The following is a 21,444-nucleotide window of genomic DNA, read 5'->3' as shown; positions in this document are numbered from 1 at the left end:
GGCCGGTCTCCCCCGGGAGCCGTGGCAGCGGGCTCGCTGCAGGCCTGTCTGCTCTCAGGACACCTGCGCAACCTGCCGCTGTCGGAGCGGCTTTGAAACAGGGGGTTTGGTGTTTCTATGGGCAGAATGACTCAGACACTCCTGTTTATCTTTTGGCAGAGTGATCAGCAGCTGGACTGTGCCTTGGACTTGATGAGGCGCCTGCCTCCACAGCAAATCGAGAAAAACCTCAGTGACCTGATTGATCTGGTAGGTGCCTTGGTTGTGCGCTCGCATCTGGGGCTGCCTTATTCACCTGCCCCACGAGGAGTTCAGACCACACCAGACACCGCCTCCCCAGCTGGACGCCACCGCTGCCTCACGGGGCTCCTCTGGAGAGGAGAGGAGCTTCCGCTGGCTGCCACTCCTCCTGAGCGGCTGTGCTCATAAAGCCAAAGATGGGGGCTCTGAAGCAAATGCTGCGCACCTTCCTCAGCTGTCTTGCTTCCACCCTCCAGACACTTGCAGTTAGGCTTGGGGAGGCGGGGCTGCACACACACAGCAGGACCTGGCTCCAGCTATGCCAGTGTGCCGCTGTGGGCGTTTCTCCAGCCAAAGCAGGACAGAAATCCAGCCTCCCAAGTGCCTCAGTGGCTTCACTTCTAGCTTGAAATGGCACAAAGCACAGAACTGGGCTTTTAAAGAGCTCATTGCATCTATTTCGAAAATATTTATTTGTATGAGAACAAATGATACAGAAGGGAACGTTTTAGACAGACACTTTCTGTATTGAAAAAATCTCTCACTCTTCAGCATAGGAGACAATGCAGCTTCAACACGAGATCATCAAGAATGATTTCCCTGTGGTCCTCTGTGGAAACTTTTGGGATTTTGTGACAGTATTGATTGGAGTGAAATGCAGTTCTATTTAGATTTCTTCTTTGATTAGTAAAACTATTTTTAAAATATTATATGTATGCACTTAACTGAGATATCACAAAATGATTATTTTGTAATGAGATTTCAAGGTAAGTAAACACGTGTATCTTTTTAAAAAGCATTTGGTTATTCATGTATATATACATACATGGAGTGACTGGTCTCTGGTGCCAGAGAGTCACTGGCACCATAATGTTATTTGAAAATGTTTAAAGTGTTAAAAAAAAAAAAACCCTATGAAACTGTGAGAAATCATGCAAAGAAGTCAGATAAGATCAAGAGACAGCTGAGGTACTAGATCATTTGGCCGGTGGGTTCTGGCCCTGGGTGGCGACCGGAGCCCGCCCCGATCAGCCCCTGTTCTTGTCACTGTGTCCCCCCAGCTTCTCAGAGGGATGATCAGTTGCCAGCTGTGGCTCATCAGTAGCTTAAAGATAGTAGCTTGAAAACTTGTTCATATGCTGTAGTGATATCTTTAGTTCCACTGTATGCATTCAGAACAGTTTTACTGGGGAAGAATGTTACTGCAGGAGATGGGGGTCACTCACAGCTGAAACTCTTGCCAGCAGCCCGCAGGGTCCATTGTGTAGCTGTCAGTCTACAGAGACACAGGCTCCAAGAGAGAGGCAGCTGTGTGGACAGAGGCAAGCTGGTGGATGGGACTGTGAGCTTGCTGCCTTTGCTGTGTAATAGTTCTGGAAGGAAGGAAGGAGAAGAGTTCTCCAGGAATAGATGAGAAAGCCGTGATGAGAAAGCCCGCTCTGGGTGCTTGTGATAGAAACGGGGCAAAGGTGGCTAGAAATGGCGGCAGGTCCTGGCCGGGCCGTGAGTCATTTCAGGTGTGAGGGAACAGAGGCTGAGTTGAGATGCACGAAACCCACCGTGTGCTCGGAACTGGGGATCCCACACCCTGCACCTGGCAAGGGCCAGCTCCAGGGCCTAAGTGGCCTTGGTGTGCTCATGAGGTCTGGCCAGCGTACCCTTTGCTCCTGTTGCTTCTTGCCCTGTGAGCTCTGATTCTCTGGGGCTTGTTTCCAGATTTCTCTGGGAGTGCCGTACATTGGGAGTTGTATGTGAAAGATCCTAATTTTTAAACATTGGCTCAGACATCGGATGGGCGTGTGAAATGTGAGTCAGAGAAACGATCTTTGTTGGGAAATGATGAAACATAAAGTTGGATGGGTGGGAGGTGTCCTTAGAAGTCATCAGGAGGGCTTGGATTTGACGTGGCATTGTCACCATCGCCCCATCACCACCACAGCCTTCTGTTCCCTCACGCTCATCTGAAATGACTGCTGTCCCTCGTGGGCAGTGCGTCGTGCTGAGCGCTTTCTCTGGGTGGCCTCGGTCACCTGTCAGCAGTCCGGTCGGGTCGCAGCGTGAGAGGCGGGCTGGGCCGTGCTGCATGGCTTGTTTTCCTTGGAGAGCTCTAGCTGGCCAGCTGCGGCCCGGGGTAGGCAGAAGCCGAGGGTAGGATCAGGCCCCTCGGCTGGTCAGCTAGGAGGCCACGCTGCTGCTCCTCCGCCAGGCGTCACGGTGCGCCCGGCTGCATGTCAGTTCAGCTCACCAGTTTAGTTATTACTGTGTTTTAGAGACAGACCAAACAGAGAAGTCAGAAGTGATGAGCAGATTTTTTCTCAGTGGAGTCTCCTTGGTGTTTCACAGGCTGTTTTGTTCTTATGGCAACGGAAGTGTTTTCCTACAGCTGTGTCCTGTCTCAGTGGCGCCCTCGTCCCTGTCGCAGAGATGTGTATGTAGCCGCTTTGGTGGAAACCTGGTCAGTGGGTTCCTAAGCTGCATGGGCCAGTTCTCCTTGGGCTCAGCAGGGACATCGCAGCACTGACGGTGAATGAAGCAGTGAGTCACATGCCATCCTTCACCTTGGCCAGATAACAGCCTGCCTCGGGGGTCAGTTTGCAGGACAGCACTGGCCCAGGTGGGGTCCCGTGCTGTGGGGCCCCTGATGGGCCATGGGGAGGAAGCGGCACCCCAGAGGTCGCTGTCAGGGGGCACTGTTCTCCCACCTGCAGCGTAATCTGTAGAAAAATGACTGGAGAGGGGACGGAGGCAGGTGGAGGTGGGGGGTCAGCAGCTAGCGTTTGGTGAGCACCTGCTGCGTCCCCAGGACTGAGCTGGATACTAGTTGTGTTATTTCATCTAATGTTCCAAAAGGAAAAGGGGAGAAAAGGGGCAGTTTTAAAATTCAAACCGCTGGGAATGCTCCCTCAGCCAAACCTTACATATCATAAGCCTTCATCATCTGAGCAAGTGACTTGAGTGTGTTCCAACTGTTTGTAAACTCGAAACTGTATATCGTAGTACCTGGTTCATAACTAAGCTTCTAAGTAGAGTCGTGACATCTGTCGTTGGCCTCTTTATGTCTGCATACACATTATACGTGGGCTTCCCTGGTGACTCAGCAGGTAGGGAATCTGCCTACAAACAGGAGACCCTGCGGATGCAGGTTCGATTCCTTCATCAGGAAGACACCCTGGAGGAGGAAAATGGCGACACAGTCCGGGATTCTTGCCTGGAAAATCCCGCGGACAGAGGGGCCTGCAGGACCACAACCTGTGGGGTCTCAGAGAGGCAGACACTACTGATGCGCGCACACTGATTCTCACAATAGCCCTCCTGTGTGTGTGGGATCACTCTCCTTTACTGGGTGACTTAAACTCTGAGAAGAAGCAGGTGGTGCTGGGTGCCTTGACCTCGTATCCCTGACACCCGCAGCTACAGATTGAATATGGTGCCTCTTCCTCGTCTGTCTGTCTTACCTATTCATAGGGGAAATGTTAAGTAATTAGTAATCTACGACATTTAAAACATAGACTGTAGTATGGAAAATCATTTAAACTTCACATAATGAAAAACAGCCAGAGACTTGAAAGCTGTTCCCTGCGGGCTGGCCACTTGGGATCCACAGCTCGCTCTGGCCCACTGCCTCACTGGGCACTGGGGGGGCGCCTCCGTCCCCTCGCCCAGCCATGTGGGGCCAGCCTTTTATTTAAAAAAAAGAAAAATTTTTTTTTGACGTGCACCACTTTTTAAGTTACCTGTTTGTTACAATATTGCTTCTGTTCTGTGCTTTGGTCTTTTGGCTTCAAGGCATGTGGGATCCTAGCTCCCGACCAGGGGTCGAACCCCCCCGCCTCCTGCAGTGGAAGGTGGAGGCCTGACCACTGGACCTCCAAGGAAGTCCCTCGCTCCTTTTTTAATTTGAAGTATGATGAGTGTCCAAATGGAAATGGAGCCTGACTCTGCACTGAGTTAGGGTCTGATGAGGCATGCCTCGTTAAAACTCTATGGACGTGCTTCAGAAGCCCGCCCGAGGCCCCTGCTGTGCGCTGTGATGGGTTCAGAGCATGTGGGCAGGTTTTGTGGGTCCTGGAAGTTACTTCTTTGAATGTTTAACTTTCATCACTGCTATTTTTCTTCCATTTTCCCTGGGCGTGACAGGTCTGTCTGTGTTTTGTTCTGTTTTTTGTTTTTGTTTTTTCTTTCTAACTGGATGAGCAGAATTCCTTCGTTCTTATTAGTCTATGCTATGGCCCTGAAGCTCACTTGCAGCTTTAGTTCCTCTTCAAACGGTAATTTGAGGAGACTCGCCCTGTCTTGAGCCCGTCTAGAAGCCGTGCGTCCAGGCCTTTGTTCCCTGTAATCTGGGATCAGGCAGACGTTCTCAGAGCCGCTATCGGCCCGGCCCGGCGTTCATCACAGCCATTCCTCCCCAGCTTACCTGCCCCCAGTAATGGGAGGTGGTGCTGTTCTCAAGAAAAGCCTCCAGCTCTTAAGACTGAACGTTGGGATTTGCCAGCATTGCCCATGAAGGGAATGGCCTCGCTTAGATGTCGGAGCCAGGGAAGTGTGGGGAATCCATCGGATCCACCGGCGGCCCCGTTCCCGAGGAGCATTAAAGAGACATGTGGAGGGTGCCTGGCAGTTTTGGGCCGAGGCAGCCCGATTTAGCATGCCAGGTCGGTGTGCTTTTTTCTTTCCTCCGTCTGAGCTTTTGCTGCCTGGGATTATGATGTGTGCTCTGATTGGTGGAAAATGACCTTCCTTTGCAGATGGCCAAAGCATCATTTTATTACTTATTAATCCCATTGTGCTCGAGTGAAGCCAGCCAAAAGCCATGGTTAAGCTGTTTCAGAAATACCCGCAGGTCCACGTGGGCCAAGAATCACATGACGTTAAGATGCTCCCTTGGCTTCCTCAACTTTGACCTTCTATGGCTTTACTCTGCACGCTGGCAGCAAGAGCCGAAACTTCTCCACTGGGGTGTATCTTGAGACCTGAGCTGAGGAAGGAGTTTGTTTCTGCAAATTGGCACCCAGCAGGCCAGCCGTCCTTTGCCTTTTTAAGAGCAAACCAAAAATAGACCTAAATCTGTTTAACTAAGCAGAAATGTCTGCTTGCAAATGTCAGTCACTTCATTTTTTAATTCCTCCTCCCTCCTTTGCTTATCGTCACCCAAAGGTCCAGCTCTTGGGTGTCCCCAGACTTGATTTACTCCAGTGAGGGGTTAAAGCACCCAGGCCATGCCGCTTGGTCTGTGAGTTAGAGGTAAAAGGGCCAGATGCTCTGACCAGGGAGTTGAGAACTTGATCGGTTTTCATTTCAGCGTATTTCTTCTTAGCAGCCAGAATTGCCCTCCAGAAATAGAAGGGCAGCCTCAGCAGTACCTACACTTGGAGCAGCTCACAGAAACGGCCACTTGTAGATACGCAAGGTCTGCAGGGAGATCCCACTTGGCAGATAGAAGGCTGGCAGGCACAGGGCACACCTCAACATGGGCTCCGTGAGCCAGTGGGTGCAGACCTCCAGCTTGTGTTGGCCAGGACCCTGGAGCCACGCTCTCACACCTCTGTGATTAAAGTTGAGGCTGCTCTTATTATTTAACAGTCATTAACATCACTGATGATCTATCTGACCTCAGCCACATGTTGTTAGTTTTCAGTCTTTAGTAGTTGAACCCGTGAAATCTGGAGATGGTTTTCTCAGTGATAGCTGTGTGTCGTGAGAGCATCACACACAAGCTCTGTCCCCAGGAGGTGAAGCTGAGCCTGCCTTGGGCCGGGCATGACCTGCCCCGTCTGTGGTCAGGACTGACCAGGCCTCCCGTGTTTTCTGCCTGCCTGGAGTCCCCATGACTGTCACTGTTTAAAGCAGTCTCGCGCCAGCATGCTTTCCTCCTTTGTCTCAAAGATGGCATTTAAACATGTCTTCTTTCTGAAGCAGTCTTACACCTAGTAGGTGAAGAGGGAATGGGTTCAGTCAGCGTTTCGTGAACACTCCCTGTGAGGCTCACACTGTGCAGCTCGGGGAGGAGTACTCCGCCTGTATTCCTCAGCTGCTCTGTCACGGGGAAGAAAAGACGCAGGGATCCTAGAGCTGGGTCCGAAACAGGGACGGTTTCGGGCGGAGCTTCTCGCCTCTTTGGACTTGACCAGCTGATCAGCTCCGAGGACGCCTGTCCCGAGCTGCGGAGCCGAGTTATTCCCGTAAGCCTCTGACATCCTGGGTGCCAGACGCCGTTCTGGGTGCCGTGGGTGAGAGACGAAAGGCCTGGCTCCGAGGCGCCGACACTTAACGAGGACAGGAATCCAGGCGAGGTTTTCTGAAAGGAGGACCGCTTGGCCGCGCCAGCTTCGCTCCCTGTCTGTCACGCACCCCAGCAGGCAGGGTCGTTTGTCTTCGCTTCTGAGTAACAGCGTCCCGGCTCTTCAGGGAGCTTCGGCTCTCTTCTCCCTGGCTGTGGCCACCTCTCCCCCTGCCTCTCACCATCCCTTAGGTTCTTTTCCCAAAGTTTCCCCGACAAAGAATTCCTGAGGAGAGCAAATATTTACATACCTCTGGAGTTTTGAGGGGAAAGCCAAAAGTGGCCGCCTCTAGCAAAGAATTTTGTTTTGTCTTTGAAAAAAAAAATTGCATTCCAGTTAATAACTTGCCCACATGCAAGACATTTTAACATAAGAAGAACGCTTTCTTCACCAAATCCTTGAGCCCAGTTGGTGTTCCGGGAAGTAGGACACCCCGGCCCCGGGCCCCCCCCCGACCCCCGCCGTGCTCAGGGACCCTGTTTGGAGATGTTCAGTGGGGCCTTGTGGCTGGGCCTCCCCACCGGCTGTAGGTTTATCTGCTGGCTGGCTGGGGGGGGCGGGGGCCCACCCTGGAGCCAGGGCGCTGTAGCCCTGCAGGCGAGGAGAAGGCAGAGAGTCAGCCTCCACTCATGCCTTGGCAAGTGCCTTGTGGGTTTCTGTCGGAGGTGGGGCGCACTCTTGCGTGTGACGTGGGGCCTATAGGAAGCGTTCTCTCCGCAGCCGGTGCTGTCTCTGGCGCCGGCCCTGGGGAAAGAATGGAAGCGTCGGTGCTCTCGCAGGGACCCCTCCACAGCCTGATGTTTCTGAGCTTATCCCGAGCTCTCCTACAGGCAACTGGAGCTGCAGTTCCGTTTTACAAGGGAAAGCATTCCTGCCAAGGGCCTCCAGCAGGATTTTAATGAGCTCCGTTCCTTGGAAAGTTGTGGTGAGCCCTTTCATGCAAGTGTTTGTGCTCATTGAATGGCCTGCAGCTGTAGTGACGAAAGCAAGGCTGAGGGAAAAAGCAGACCCCGGACTCTGGGTGCCGGGTTGGCCCTCTGTTCCCCCTCCAGACGGGGGTGGAGGTGGCCCTTCACGACTCCAGCCTGTTGCCGAGATGAGGACCCCGCCACCTGATGGTGATTGATGTCAGGATGAAATGGCGTGATTTGCTTAGAAAGAGGAAACAGGGCTTCCTGGGGGCGCTCCTCTGATCTCCCCTTAGGGATGGCTGGAAGTTGCTTGGAATTCTGATGAGTTCTGTTATGTGCAGACTACCAGACCCTCATTTGATCCAGTGCAGGATGGCCTGGATTGCCTCCTGATCATGCGGTCCAGAGCCTTAGAACTTGAAACCAATTAAAGGAGAGAAGCACGAGGCCCCGTGCTGTGTCGTGGGCGTGCTCGTAGGGAGCAGAGGGTCTGTCAGGAGCAGACTCCAGGGATGCGTCCTGAGCATCCTGGAGCAGTCGAGGAGGCTACCCGCTGTGGCCACGGGCTTGAAATTCTCCAGAGCTCGGTGGCTTGAAAGTTAGTGATCTCCCGTCCGCTTTGGTGTCAGCCTCTGAGTAGTATGCTTCTGTTAGACTATAAAGGGCAAGCGGGAAACTTTTTGGTTTGGTCTCAGATTGAGAATTTGACTCCTCTCTTTTCGTTCATCATAAGATCTTTTTCAGCGATGACAAAGGAAAATGGATCGCCATAGTGGAAATCCGTCAAGCGTCAGGATCGCTGGTGGAAGGGCCTCGCTGTTAATACGTCTCCCCCGTTACCGCGTTTCGTCTCCACGGCCGCTCTGTGAAGCAGGTGGGAGGGACCGCCTTTTACAGACGAAACCGAGACTGTCCCAGCGCCCGCGAGCCCCGGGCCTGAGCTGTGACCGAGGGGAGGGCAGAGTCAGCCCCGCTGTTGATTCCAGTGTGCTGTCCTTTGAACTGCTGCCTTTAACAAGGAAAACACATCATTTCTGACACGTCCTGCTAAGGCCAGACCACCTTCTACAGTGAAACCATAAAAGATACTTGTGATAGGGGCAGAGACACACCACAGAACTTGTAAGGACCTCAGGAAAAAAAGACCCTTAGAATCTGTCTTCTGCTGTGAAGCCCCTTCAGACTTGGATGAGCAAGGAAACTGCTGCCCCATTCTGCCTGGGCTGGCTTCAGGGCCCACTGTGCCAAGGTGGACGCTTCCATAGGAGATGCCCTCATCACAACACACACACACACGCACACGCACACAGCTGTGCCAAGGTGGATGCTTCTTAGGAGACACCCCCATCCCAGCACACACACACACAGGTACACACACACACATACACACACAGATAGACCCCCACACACAGCTGTGCCAAGGTGGATGCTTCTTAGGAGACGCCCCCACCTCAACACACACAGACACACATATTCACACACACAGATAGACCCCCACACACAGCTGTGACAAGGTGGACGCTTCTTAGGAGATGCCCCCACCTCAACACACACACACACACACATATTCACACACACAGATACACACACAGCTGCGCCAAGGTGGATGCTTCTTAGGAGACGCCCCCACCCCAGCACACACACACAGCATTGTGTGCGTTGCAGATAGAGCACTCCTTAAGAAGGCATCCTGCCCAAACCCAAGTAGTATGACCCTGTTCTTTCAGTTACTAAAGCAAATCTAAAATTTTTAGGAAAAGCAAATTCTTGCCCTGCAGGACTAAAGGGACAGGTCAGTAAAGCAACTGCCTTTAAATCAAAGCTACCAAAGTCTGCACCCACACTGGCATAAACCGCTTAGAGTGTAGATAACACCAGGGGTGGGAGGGCAAGATCCCACCGGTGACAGCGGAACAGCATGCCACCCCGGAGCGGGCGCCCCGCGAGGCAGTGGGCGGGTGGACACGGCCCGGCAGCAAGGCCGGAGCACAGGCCCCGGGACGTAGGAACGTAGTGTGTGTGACGCTTAGTCACAGTCACGCTTCACTGCGAGAAACAAGTTGATCGTTAAATAAAATTGCTGAAACAGCTAATAGTTTTGAAGGAAAACAAGCTAAGTATCTCTTACACAGCACGTCCTCACACTCCTGATGGACTAAGGAACAGATATTGCATGAACACGAGAGAACCAGGGGGAAAACAGCAGTGGTGCTTGATGTTGGGAGTTGGGGGAAGGCCTTCACCAGGCATGGAAGCTCACGCCAGTGTGATGGGCTTGAAATGTGCAAATTTAATTTTAAAGTTTAAACAAAGTGAAGTTAAAAGGCGGAGAACAAACTCAAAGATAGCTTGTAGCTTCTGGCAGGGAATGTATCTCCTTAACTCTTCGGAAAACCTTTTCTGAGGTTGTTGGTCGTCCGTCCCCACCTGGGGGAAGCAGCAGCAGGGGCTGCGGCAGCTTGTCCAAGGTCAGCGGGTGGCAACAGAGGAGCCAGGCTGTGAGCCCAGGCAGCCCAAGGTCCTGCACTTCTGCGCCCCGTCTCCCCCAGCGGGGAGAACGCAGGGACAGCAAGATGCCCAGAGGAGGCCGGGCAGAGGCCTCGTCTGCAGACAAGACGCGGTGAGCTGGCTGGGAAGGCCCCTGCACCGCTGAGCCCTCTTCTGCTCAGGGCACAGCGCAACTTACGCCTGCCCCAGCTTTCGTGAGATTGCTCAGCGCCCTTTGGTGTTGAGTCTCTTGAGGAACAAAGACAACGAGCAGTTGGAGAAACATGGCGTACTCAATTACCTTCTAGAAGCTTCTCCTCCATATTGCCACATTTAAAGGTTCTGAGAAGTCCTACAGTTGGAAAAAGAAGAGCCCGCTCTCCTTTAGCCTGCCATCTCTCTAACTTAGCATCAATGCACTCCAGTGTGGAGAACACGGGTCTCCTGGAGGGCTCGTGACCCGCGTGTGAGATGTGTACTCCGTCTCTTGGCCGCGTCCAGCTCTTCACGGCCGCGTGTACTGCAGCCCTCCAGGCTCTTCCGTCCCTGGGACTCTCCAGGCAGGAACACTGGAGTGGGCTGGCATGCCCTTCCCCAGCGTGGCAGACGACCTGGATTCCAGAGCCTTTTGGGCAGTGGCCCTACGCGTGGTGTTTGAGACTTTGACGAATGCGTGGTGCAGCGTCGTGACTCCCCTTGTCATTGAATCCGTTTGGTGTGAGGGAGGCAGCCCTGTGCGTGGAGCAGCCCTGTTGGCCGCCAGGGCCTGCGCTGTGCCTTCCGGGGCCGCCAGCTTGCCCTGTGACCTGCAGGGGTCTCCGGCTCCCTCTCTGAAGTGGCAGCTGGCTGGTCTCAGCTGAGCACCTGGGCTGTGTCGCCCAGAACTAAAAGAGCATCCCCGTGGACACCCTTCAGTTGATGTCACTGCTTTCAGGGCCCCCCTCTGCCAGCAGAAGAGGCACCGACTTCCCTCAGCTCTGTGAGTCTGTAGCCTGCCCCACCCCGAAGGTTGGTTCTGTGGAGAGAGGTGAGCGATGTCCGCTGGTCACCCGCCGTCCGGCAGAGCCAGGCTGGCCAGACCTGGGGCCCGCCTTCCAGTTCCGAGACCTCAGGCAGCTTCTTTCGCCCCCAAGAGCTGCTTCCAGGATCCGAGGTGGCAGTAAGAGCCTGCATTCCTGGGGCCGTCGTGAGGACCTGGGAGTCTCCATGAAGCGCCGACACGTGCAGGAAAGGCAGGTGCTTGAAAAGTGCTCACTGAGGCTTTTTCTTCCTTCACGGGCTTCCTCGGACCCGCGTGCCGACCCCCGCGTCCCGCCTGCCTGGCGGCTGTGGCACCCACGTGCCAAGCAACCTGGCTGTTTTCACAGGTGGACATGGCCCAGACCTTGACCTTCAGGGGCAGGGGTGGGGGCAGGGTGTTAGGAGCCAGCAGCACCCAATCACAGGGACTTGGTTGGTCTCGTCTGGAGGGAGGAGGTGCCGTGGCCCCCGCGGAGGCACTGAGGCTGGGCTCACCCTGCCCCGCCTTCCCCAGGCTCCCATGTTGGGGTCCCTTCACAGAAAGCTGGGAAACGCCGCTGCCCACACCCCCACAGCCCATGGAGGGGGCTAGGGTCAGACCGTGGCTGAGTGGTTTCATGACTGGTGATAGTGTTTGTCATTCTGCAGAGATGGGGTAATCCGACAGCACGCGTGCTTCTCCGTCTGCCCTGGTCGGGGCTGGGGGAGGTTCCTGGATGGTTAGGTTTCTTCCACCCGCCTTGCTCATTGCTCTGGCCACCGTTCTTCCCCCTGTTCCAGTTCCCGGGACGCGTAACTGCTCCTGGTTGGTCATCGTTCGGAGTCCTTTGGAAGCCTGGGGGTGGGAACCCTAAACAGTTGTTGGATTGTCCAACAGGCAGAAGGGGTTTGAAGGTTGATCTCAGCATCCGGGGAGGATCCAGGTCGCTTGGCCTGTGGCCTGTGCTCCAGGGCAGCCGCCCAGGAGCCCACCTGGAGTATCACCTGACCCGCGGGGCCACCCGTGAGCGCCGAGCCCTCGGGGTCCCTTTGTGTCCAGTGTCCTTTTGTGTCCAGTGTCCTGCTTTCTCCCGCCTTCACTTCCGTTCCCTGTGCGCTTGCAGCTCATCAGGACTGCTTGTCTCTTTCCCCTGGCTCGAACCCCTGTCTGACCTTGCTCTGCCTCGTCCATGTGGCCGGTGTGACCCCAGGCACCTGCTCTCCAGCCCGAGACCCCCGGTCCCACCCCTGAGGGTCTTTGGCAGTCAGCCGGCGGTGGTTCTCTGCTCCACGGTTGGTGGCCCCTCGGAGCCTCCTCTGAAGCTGCTGCTCGTGCTGGGGGGGCTCTTTTAGCCTCTCACTGACTCCTGCCTGTTCTTACCCCCTACACGTACGTCATCAGCCAAGGAGTGGCGTTTAGGGGGTGGGCTAGAAACAATGCCCGTTTATTTTGCACTTTTCTTAGAGACAGGTTATTTAGTGGTTCCCTTCTCCCTGTGCCCCACCCACACCCCCATTTCCCAGGTTAATGTATCCTTTATTTTTTTTTTTTGCATATACTTTGAGGTCAGGGTTCTGTAAAATTCTTGATTAGATGTTTTTAGGGCAGCTCCTAGTGTGAGCAGTGGGGTGTGAGTCAGTTTAGCTCCGTGTACTCTGAACGCCCAGCCACACTTGGCTCACACTCTGAAGGCCCAGCCACACTCCGCTCTCGTCTCCGTCACAGCTTAGTGGCGTGTCCTCAGAGTCTCGAGTTCCCTGTCTAGGAGACAAGTCTGACGACACGCATCTTGAGAACTGGAGATGGCGAATGGAAAGCTTTAGCGCAGTACGTGGCCTCAAGGGCCTGAGTGGGGTTCTAAGGTCCCCCCAGACTAGTATAATTGTGGCGTAGTCAAGTGCAAGCGAATAAACACCACGCCGAGTAAGCCGAGATGCTTTACTCCATAACCTTCAGATGCCAGAGGCGGCTCAAGATGCCTTTCCCAGTGACCACAAGGTCAGTCTTCTCTAGGCCCATTTTCAGTTCAGCTCAGTCGCTCAGTCGTGTCCAACTTTTTGTGATCCCATGAACCGCAGCACGCCAGCCTCCCTGTCCATCACCAACTCCCTGAGTCCACCCAAACTCATGTCCGTTGAGTCGATGATGCCATCCAACCATCTCATCCTCTTGTCATCCCCCTCTCTTCCTGCCCTCAATCTTTTCCCAGCATCAGGGTCTTTTCAGATGAGTCAGTTCTTCGCATCAGGTGGCCAAAGTATTGGAGTTTCAGCTTCAGCATCAGTCCTTCCAATGAACACCCAGGACTGATCTCCTTTAGGATGGACTGGTTGGATCTCCTTGCAGTCCAAGGGACTCTCAAGAGTCTTCTCCAACACCACAAAAAAGAAAGCTGAGCGTTGAAGAACTGATGCCTTTGAACTGTGGTGTTGGAGCAGACTCTTGAGAGCCCCCTTTTACAGATGAAAAAACTGGAAGCTTTGCTGAGCTGGTCGGAACCTCGCGGCTGATCAGTAGGCAGCAGGGTTAGACGCGCCTCCCCGCCTGCTCTGTGTTCACGGCTCCCCCGAGCAGCCCTCTCCTGTCAGCGCAGGCCCCCAGCAGACGCCGGACTGGACGCGACACCGGCACGGCTGTTAGCACCGGCAGGTGCTGGTCAGTCTGCACAGCGTGGCTCTCACCTCCCCGTGTTGAAAGCGCATCCGATTCGGGCTTCCATAGTTCTGAGCCGAGATGCGGTCGGAGGCACAGGTGTCCGTGGCGACGCTCACGCGCTCCCCATGTCCAGGCTGCGCCCCCAGGGGCACCACTGCGCCCGTTGCTTCTGTTGGGGGGTGGCGGATGGGGGGCTCCTCGCGCTCGCATGAAGGAGTCAGAGCTTCAGAAACGGCGCGGGGCTGAGCAGGGACGCTGCCCTCCTCTTTTTGTGGGTCAGCGGCCCTCGTCAGGCCGGACACTTGTTATTCATTAGCCGGATGGTTTGTGGTCGCCCCTTTGCCACATCTGTTGCTGGCTTCCTGGGCCCGTCGTGCTCACAATTAAGGTTCATTAGAGACCCTGTCAGTCACAGACGCACAGAGCCTGCCCCTGAGAGGCCTCACGAGGGGGCCGTGCGGACCGTGCCCACCCCCAGCCACGGTCCCCACCAGCCGGCGGGGGTTTGGGGGACAGGAGGGCAGGTGTGCGTGGCTCTCCTGAGACTCCAGACTCGTGGAGTCTTGTGGTCCTCGTGGGCCTCGTCCCTTCTGTGTAACTGCGTCCTTCAAGCTAAGGGCAGACTGGACGGTACAGATGGTGGTGGGAGGAGTTACGGCAGATGGAGGCTTTGGAGTAAGTGTCCGACAGCAGGCCACTCGAGGTTCGAAGCCAAATGCAGAAGAGATTTAATTAGCGTTAGTCTCTGCGTCTGCTCTTTCTGGAATGTACAGGCACCCTTAATTACTGGTGACTGGAAGCTAAAGTACCACTCTGGGTTCGGAACAGAACCCTTTATGAGATTGGCCCCGGGCTGGAAACGCTTATCCTTCACACAAGTGGGCCTTTCTTCACACTTCACACGAGTGTCTTTCTGAGTGTATGTGGACGACGGCTGGGGGCAGGGGTGTGGCCCAGGCCCCCAGCGCTGCCCACCTGCCATGGTCCCCCCAGCATCTTCCTGCCTGTATGTTGGAGCTTCGTCGTCTCAGCCCCACATGTCAGGGAAGCCATGTCTCGCACGATAGGGCTTGGCCAAGAGCTCTCGCGGTCGATGGAGTGCTGTAAATTTGTGGTATTAGCACCCAGGGCCCTCTGGCTTGGAAGTGCCTGTGGGATGGAGCCGTGCTCACCCGTGTCCCAGACCCTGTGCCATGCCCGACCGCCCCGTCGGTGCTCAGTAGACACCGGTTAATGCGTGTGTGCATGCGTGCACGGAACCGCTTCAGTCGAGTCCGACTCTTTGTGACCCCATGGACTGTAGCCCACCAGGCTCCTCTGTCCCTGGGATTCTCCAGGCGAGAATCCTGAGTGGGCTGCCACGCCATTCTCCAGGGGGTCTTCCCCACCCAGGGAGCCAACCCATGGTTCTTACATCTCCTGCATCAGCACGTGGGTTCTTTCCCGCTAGTGCCCCCGGGGAAGCCCTAACAAGGCCGTGATCTCACCTACCCCCAAGCTCTGCGAGGGCCAGGGGCACGTGAGCCTCTTTCAGCACTGCATCGTCCGAAGCCAAGACTTGCAGGGAGACCAAGGTGCCTCGTGAAGCTTACGTAACTCGGGAGACCCCAGCCCCTCATCCTTAGGGTTGGTGCCCCCAGGCGGGGGCAGCCCATAGAAAGGCGGAAGCCACTGTGAGTTGTGAAGACTCTGGGGGCCTGACTCGGCAGCCTCCGGGTGTGCCCTGCATGTCTGGGTGACCTCAGGGAGGCGGCTTGAGTTCTCTGTGCCTCGGCTTCCCCGAGTGTGCCAGGAGGAGAAGGACGCCGGCCTCAGTCTCTGCAGGGGCGAGCAGCGAGCCACGCGGGTCAGTGTCAGCCTGGGCTGCCGTGATCACAGGGCAGACCTTGCGGCCCCGAGGACAGCGGGCGGTGAGTGGAGGGGCGGGCAGTTCGCCCCTTGAGCTCTCGGCCCTGCCCGGGACTGTCCAGCATCCTTCTAAGGAGGGGAAGGCCTGTGTCATCAGGTTCTGGAAGATGGCGCCTTCTCCCGGCAGGAGGCGGGGAAGCTTGCTCAGGACAGTGGAGTAAGCAGACATGTGACCTCTGGGTGCCCAGGGGCAGGGCAGGCCCCAGCGGCACTGGGCGCACCTCAGAACCCCCAGAGGCCAGTGGAGACATGTTCCACGAGCCCAGAATGGTGACTTTGAGAGAGCACCGCCACCTCCAGCCAGCCAGCCGGCCGAAGGGGTGTCTGTCCCCGTGTGGAGCGGTCCCGGGAACCTCTCTTGTGCTGCGCCTCCGAGATCAGCGGTGACTCTGCCAGCCTCGGGCCCTCTGTGGCCGTGGTCCCCCACCTGCAGCCAGAGGAGCCCTTGCACATGCGGTGCTGACTGTGTGCGGCCCTTGCTGACTCCTGCCTGTCAGCAGGCTTGAGCCCAAATGGCAGTCTCGGTCTGAGAACACGTGACCTGGCCCCGTCCCCCCCTCTCCTGCCCGCCCTGAGGCCCCCTGCTCCAGGGTCTCCCGCGGGCCCCACCCCAGCCTGGTGTTCCTGCCGCACTCCGCTTGGGCCTCACTCCCCCCACCTCCTCCAGCCACGGGGCTCGCCTGTGCTCTCAGCCCTCTGATGATGGGGAGCATGTCTGCTCTGTCCACCTTCGTGGGGCGCGTGACGGGCACTCTGGGAAGGCTTGTGTGAGCCCCTCCTGAGGGCTAGAGCCAAAGCCCTGGGGTCAGCAATTGCTCAGTGAGCTCTGTGTCCTTAAAAGCTCGTGCTCATGGAGGGAGCAGATGGCCAGGAGGCTCTTCTGCAAGGGTTCCTTTGAGAGCAAGGCAGAGTTCTGTGCAAGCGCTGCCCAGGACACCAAGCCCTCCCTGGGTGAGTGGGTTTCAGGGAAAGCCCTTCAGAGTAGGTGGTGCCTGGGACACCGCCCAGCGGGGTGGCAGGAAAGGAACTGGCGGGGCAGGGCAGGGGCCACGTGTTTCTGCCCCGGGTCCCACCCCTGAGCGTGGGCCCCGACTCGGGTCTCACGGCTCCCTGCCAGCACGTGGGTGATGGCTGCACATGCCAGCTTCGCCGAGGGCTAGCTCCTGGTCGCTGCTCAGACTTTCTCGGTGGATGAGGGAAGGGCCAGTGATCAGTTGGCGCTGTGTAGTTTTTTAAGATTGGAGCCGGGAAATGGGCCCTTCCCTAAGGTGACTCCCCATCCCTCTGCCTACACCGAGCCTTTCTGGGAGGCGCGGCCTTGCTGGCCTTTCTGAGCCCATGTGCTTTTCGGAGCTGCCAGCGCCCCCTGCCTCTGTCCTGTCTGACCCACAGCAACCCGGGATGTCCTGAATCCCGCCAGTCTGGTGCCCTGTCGAGGGCCTTCTTTGCAGCTCTGCTCAGTAACAGCTGCTGCCCCTGAGGGACCCCAGAGTCAACTTCTGACTTTCCATCTTTTCCTGAGCTCTTGGGTTTTGGTGGAGGAGAAGGGTGCAGAGGCTGCCTTGGGGGCCCTTATTGAGGTTTGGTGGCTCTTCTCATAGCTGCTGGGCGCCCTCACACAGGGTGTCCTGAACAGCAGAGTCGAGTCCCCAGTGGCCCAGTGCCACCTGCATTGAGTGTCCTCACGTCCCGGAAGGAGAGGGTCAGTGTGGGCGTCGGCTCTGTGGGGAAGGCCATCACTTCCGATCCGGCCCCTCGGGAGTCCAGGGTTCCCTCTGAACAGAGCAGGAGATCCCATTTTCCTATGTGACTGCAGACCATCTGCCCGTGTGCAGGGTATTTAAGTCCGTTGGAAATAACTGTGAGAGCTGGTGGTACACGCAAAGGGAAAAACAGCCCCTAGGTCTGGGGGCTGGGCGGGGCGGGGCGGGGGGGCGGGTAGTTTCCCCTTGATTTCTGTTTTTGCCTTTAGTCTCCTCGACAGAAAAGCTTTCCTGCGTGGTGTCTGTGGGAGGCACCCCTAGGAAGGAGAAGGTCCCGCCTGTCTTGCCCAAGACCTGGTAGTCCTCTTCGGTTGCTTTAAGGACCCCTGGGACCCCTGAAAGGCGGCCAGGGACCGGACCATGCGCCTCCTTCTCGGTGAGAGTGTCCAGCAGATTCGAACTTGTCGACTACCCCACCGCTGTACACATTCTTCCCATTCCGGAGACCAGGGGAGATCTGCCCGACGCTCCGCAGGCTGTGCAAATCTTTCCCTAATTAAAGGGCCTCCCAGCTGCGCGCATAGCTCTTCTGCCTCAAATCTCTGCCCTTTGGTGTTTGTGTTTAAAATTCCATCTTTCCAAAATGTTTGCCCCACTCAGCAAGTCTCCTTGAAAGCCCCCACTTTTGTTTGGGGGAAGGTTTTTTTTTTTTTTATTTCTTTTTGGCGTTTATTCTGCCTCCGTACAGGAAATTTAAGTCTCTTTGGAATTCCGTGTGCAGATGCTCTGGGCTTGTTCTGTTGTGGTCGTTACGTCTGTGTCAGCACGGCGCTGGCAGCAGCCGCTGCTGCTGGTGGCCACGCTCCTGTAACCTCTGGGTGAGGGGCTGCAGGATCGTGCTGGTCTCACTCTGGGTAAAATCAACACGAGAGCTGTGTCCTCGGGCGCTTCTGTTCAACGCGAGTGCCACGCCGGTTCGGGGACCGACTTCGGAAGGGTCTGGCCTCGGTAGGGGCCGGGGGGTCGGCAGGAGGCTACTCTATCCTCCCGCGCACCCCCCCGAAGACCCCTGCCGTGGCCTTGCCCTGACAGTTGCTAGTCGGAGTCTGTCTGGCTCTCAGAGCACCTCGGGAGCTGTGTGGCAGGCACCCTGTTGCTGGGACCCTGACAGAGCAGGGCTTTGTGGCGTGCTCAGAGCATTTCAAGAAGAGGGACAAGGAGTCTGGGTCAGACCCTGTCCTCTGGTTCATGGTGCAGGTGAGCTGGAGGGAGGTGCTGGGCCAGCAGAAGCAGAGAGCGTCTCCTTTCCGCGGGCCGTCAGGAGGCCCGGTGCCGGCCGCGGGCAGCAGGTGCCTGGAGCAGGAGAGCCTGGATCGCCCCCTTAGGGCACATCTGGCTGGGGAGGCCAATTCACACCCTTGCCGAGAGCAGGGCCTGCCCAGCCTGGCATCCCGCCTTTGAAGCTGGCCGGGGACTGGGTCCTGCAGGCCTTCAGATCAGTGAGGGGGCTGTCCTTTATGTCCTGGATGCCGGCCTGACCGTGGGGAGCAGCAAGCCCGGGCATCCGGTTAGGGAGTAACTGAGGTGGGAGCTCTGGGGAAACCACTCCTGGGGGAGGAAAGGGGGGCGATGTGGGTTTTACAAATAGAGAACTTTCCTGAGAACTTTAAGTCTGAGCCGGAGTTCAGGGGAGTAGTGTATCCCGCAGTCACAGGCTCTTCTTTATTCCCCTGTCGTGGGTCTTTCCCACGTGGGCACCTCGGAGACGGGCCCGGAGCTTAGTTTTGGTATTTTGGGGTCTCACCCAGGACCTTCCTCAGTAGACATTTTGTTTTGAGGAAGAATGTCAAACTTTCTTCTTCTTTTTTTTTTTTAGTAACATCACAACCTTTTTTCTTATAAAGTGAAAGTGACGTCGCTCAGTCGTGTCCAACTCTTTGCGACCCCGTGGACTGTAGCCTACCAGGTTCCTCCGTCCATGGGATTTTCCAGGCAAGAGTGCTGGAGTGGGGTGCCATTGCCTTCTCCCGATCTTCCCGACCCAGGGATCGAACCCCGGTCTCCCACGTTGCAGGGAGGCGCTTTACCATCTGAGCCGCCATATCCTGAATGGTCATAGAGATAGTAAGTTAGTAAACTTAAGTCTTGTCCTGTGAAATTTTGTGGGATCGTAACACTGAAGTGATGCTTACTCATCTAGTCGAGTGTTTTTTTCCTTTTAAAAGCTAGTGGAGCCCTCCTTTCAAACTCAGTCTTTTGCCAAACTGGAACAAGACAGACAGAGGTGGGCCCAGACTTCCTCTCTTCCTCTTAACCACCCGGAGCCCCCACGTCTCCACCGGCACCCACCCGCCACTGACTGCCTCTTCTCTGCCTTGGAGAATCACAGCCCCGCCTTGTTCAGTTTGGGTCCTCAGGAGACTGAGGCCCAGGGCAGCTGCGGCTCAGCTGGTGATGCAGCCCCGCTTCTCTGAGGCCCGCCCCAGCCTCCAGGCGGTGCTGCGTCCCACCCCGAGCTGCGTGGATCTGTTGTGATGTAGAAGAGTGCAGGGCTGCAAGCTGCTGAGAAGACGCTCGCCTGAAGAGAAGGGTGACCCTGCTCCGGACGCCTCGTGCCTGGGGGTCACGTTTTACTCACCGGAACTTAGGTCACGCTGCATCCCCTTACCTGCTGGAAACCCCAAGTGGTGGTTTTGTATTTTCACTGAACTTATAGTTCCCTGGGTATTCTTGTGCTGTCTGCTTGGAATATTCTCTTGATTGACTCTTTGAAAAAAAGAGAGACACATACTTGTGATTATGTAGATATAACCCATGTACTGTAACCCCCCCTTAAAGTGTGCAGGGGTTTTTACAGAGTCGTGTGACCCTCTGTACTCGACACTCCGTGCCTCACTTCTCCGACCAGGTGGGCAGTCCTGCCGGCTTCTCCGTGGCCCACTCTGCATCTGCGGGCTGCAGTTTTTACGGCCGAGCGGAGGCATCAGCCCCTTGAGACCTGTTCCCCAGCTTCGCCCGCGCCTCCGCTGCCCCAGAGGCGCTCTGGGCAGTGCACCTCGTGTCTGCAGCATCCAGTCCTCCCCTTCCAGGGCCCAGAACACCTCCCCCGTGCACCGCTCTCCCCTCTGAGACTGTGAGCCTGGGGACGCTAATTTCACCTTTCACACACTTGGGCAGACTGTATCTGGCGGATTTGAGTTTTACTTCCTGATGAGCCAGAGTGGAAACACAGAGGCGCTCGTGCTCTGGGCACACACGGCCAGCACAGGGCACACGTCTGTTGCTCCCGAGTGGAGCCGTTTCCCCAGCAGGAGAGCTACAGCTTCACTTGGTGCGCGGTCATTTTCTCTGAGTGACTCAGTGAAATGAAAACAAAACCTTGCTGAGACATCCATCCAGTGGAAGGAATCCAGTGTGAAACGTTGTGGTCAGCCAGCCCGGATGATTTTTGTGCTAAGGGAGGGGAGAGGAAAAAAAAGAGCCACTAGCTTTCCCGGGTCTGTCTCCTGTAACGTGGCGTGCCCGTGCTGGCCCTCGCCGCCTCTCAGAAACACACATGCACACGTGGCGGCGGCAGCGTCGCTGGGTCCTGATGGGCTGGTGCACTGTCTGGGGTGTTCAGGAGGTGGTGGCCACGAGAGTTCGGAAGGAATGTGTGGTGGGCAGAGCCAGGACTGTGGCGTGTGACTCAGTGGTCGCGTGGCTCTGAGGCTCATGCGCTCCCTGGCCGCCCTGCAGGGCTCTGAGGGGCCCTGGGGTGGGAGTGGATGCGTTTCCTTCAGTTCTGACTGCCGCCTCCAAAGTGCGAGCTCAGCCTCTCTGTGCCTCTGTGTACTCTTCTGAAGCAGTGAGAAATTTGGCATAAACTGGTTTGTACAGGGTTGCCATGATTTTAAAATGAGGATATGTATTCCGTGCTTAGAAGAGTGTTTCGTGTATAGCAGGCACTTAAGAAGAAAAGTTTGCAGTCTTTAGGATCTTTGCTTTAATACTGATGATATTAAAATAGTAAAATAAAACAGAGGGATCCTTTGTCCTGCCCATGAAATCGCACTCTCTTTGCAAAAAGACCATCTTATAAATGAGTTGTTTTTATGTATTTTTACCTGGTCTTTTTCCCAGAAAGGTGGGAGGTGATTTGTAAGAATGCAGCCAGCGCCTTAATAATGCTTTCTCACTCTCACGCTGAGAAAGCAGGGCCGCGGGCCGCCTGGGAGGAGGTTTCTGCTCTGTCTCAGGAGCCTTCCTCACTAAGCGAG

The 21,444-nt window shown here is 56.0% G+C and overlaps 1 protein-coding gene and 1 long non-coding RNA gene across 8 annotated transcripts in view; both read left to right on the top strand.

Annotated features, from left to right (window-relative positions):
• CAPZB (capping actin protein of muscle Z-line subunit beta) overlaps positions 1–21,444 on the top strand; it is a 140,014-nt gene that overhangs the window by 67,346 nt on the left and 51,224 nt on the right. For all 7 annotated transcript variants that reach the window (XM_086325548.1, XM_086325538.1, XM_086325529.1 and 4 more), the window contains exon 2: positions 160–249. In XM_086325548.1, the coding sequence (XP_086181674.1) occupies positions 160–249 (90 nt within the window). The remainder of the gene's footprint in view (positions 1–159; positions 250–21,444) is intronic.
• Positions 7,266–9,727, top strand: LOC147377279 (uncharacterized). Its single transcript, XR_015136484.1, has 2 exons — positions 7,266–7,446; positions 8,166–9,727. It is a non-coding gene; the product is annotated as an uncharacterized LOC147377279 (long non-coding RNA).

The sequence above is a fragment of the Bos grunniens genome, chromosome 2 (assembly GCF_055505025.1).
Source record: "Bos grunniens cultivar Pamir isolate PY7600 chromosome 2, Bosgru_T2T1.0, whole genome shotgun sequence".
NCBI classification, from domain to species: Eukaryota; Metazoa; Chordata; class Mammalia; order Artiodactyla; family Bovidae; genus Bos; species Bos grunniens.
Note: the sequence above shows the minus strand (reverse complement) of the source record. Positions and strands in the feature narration are given on the sequence as shown.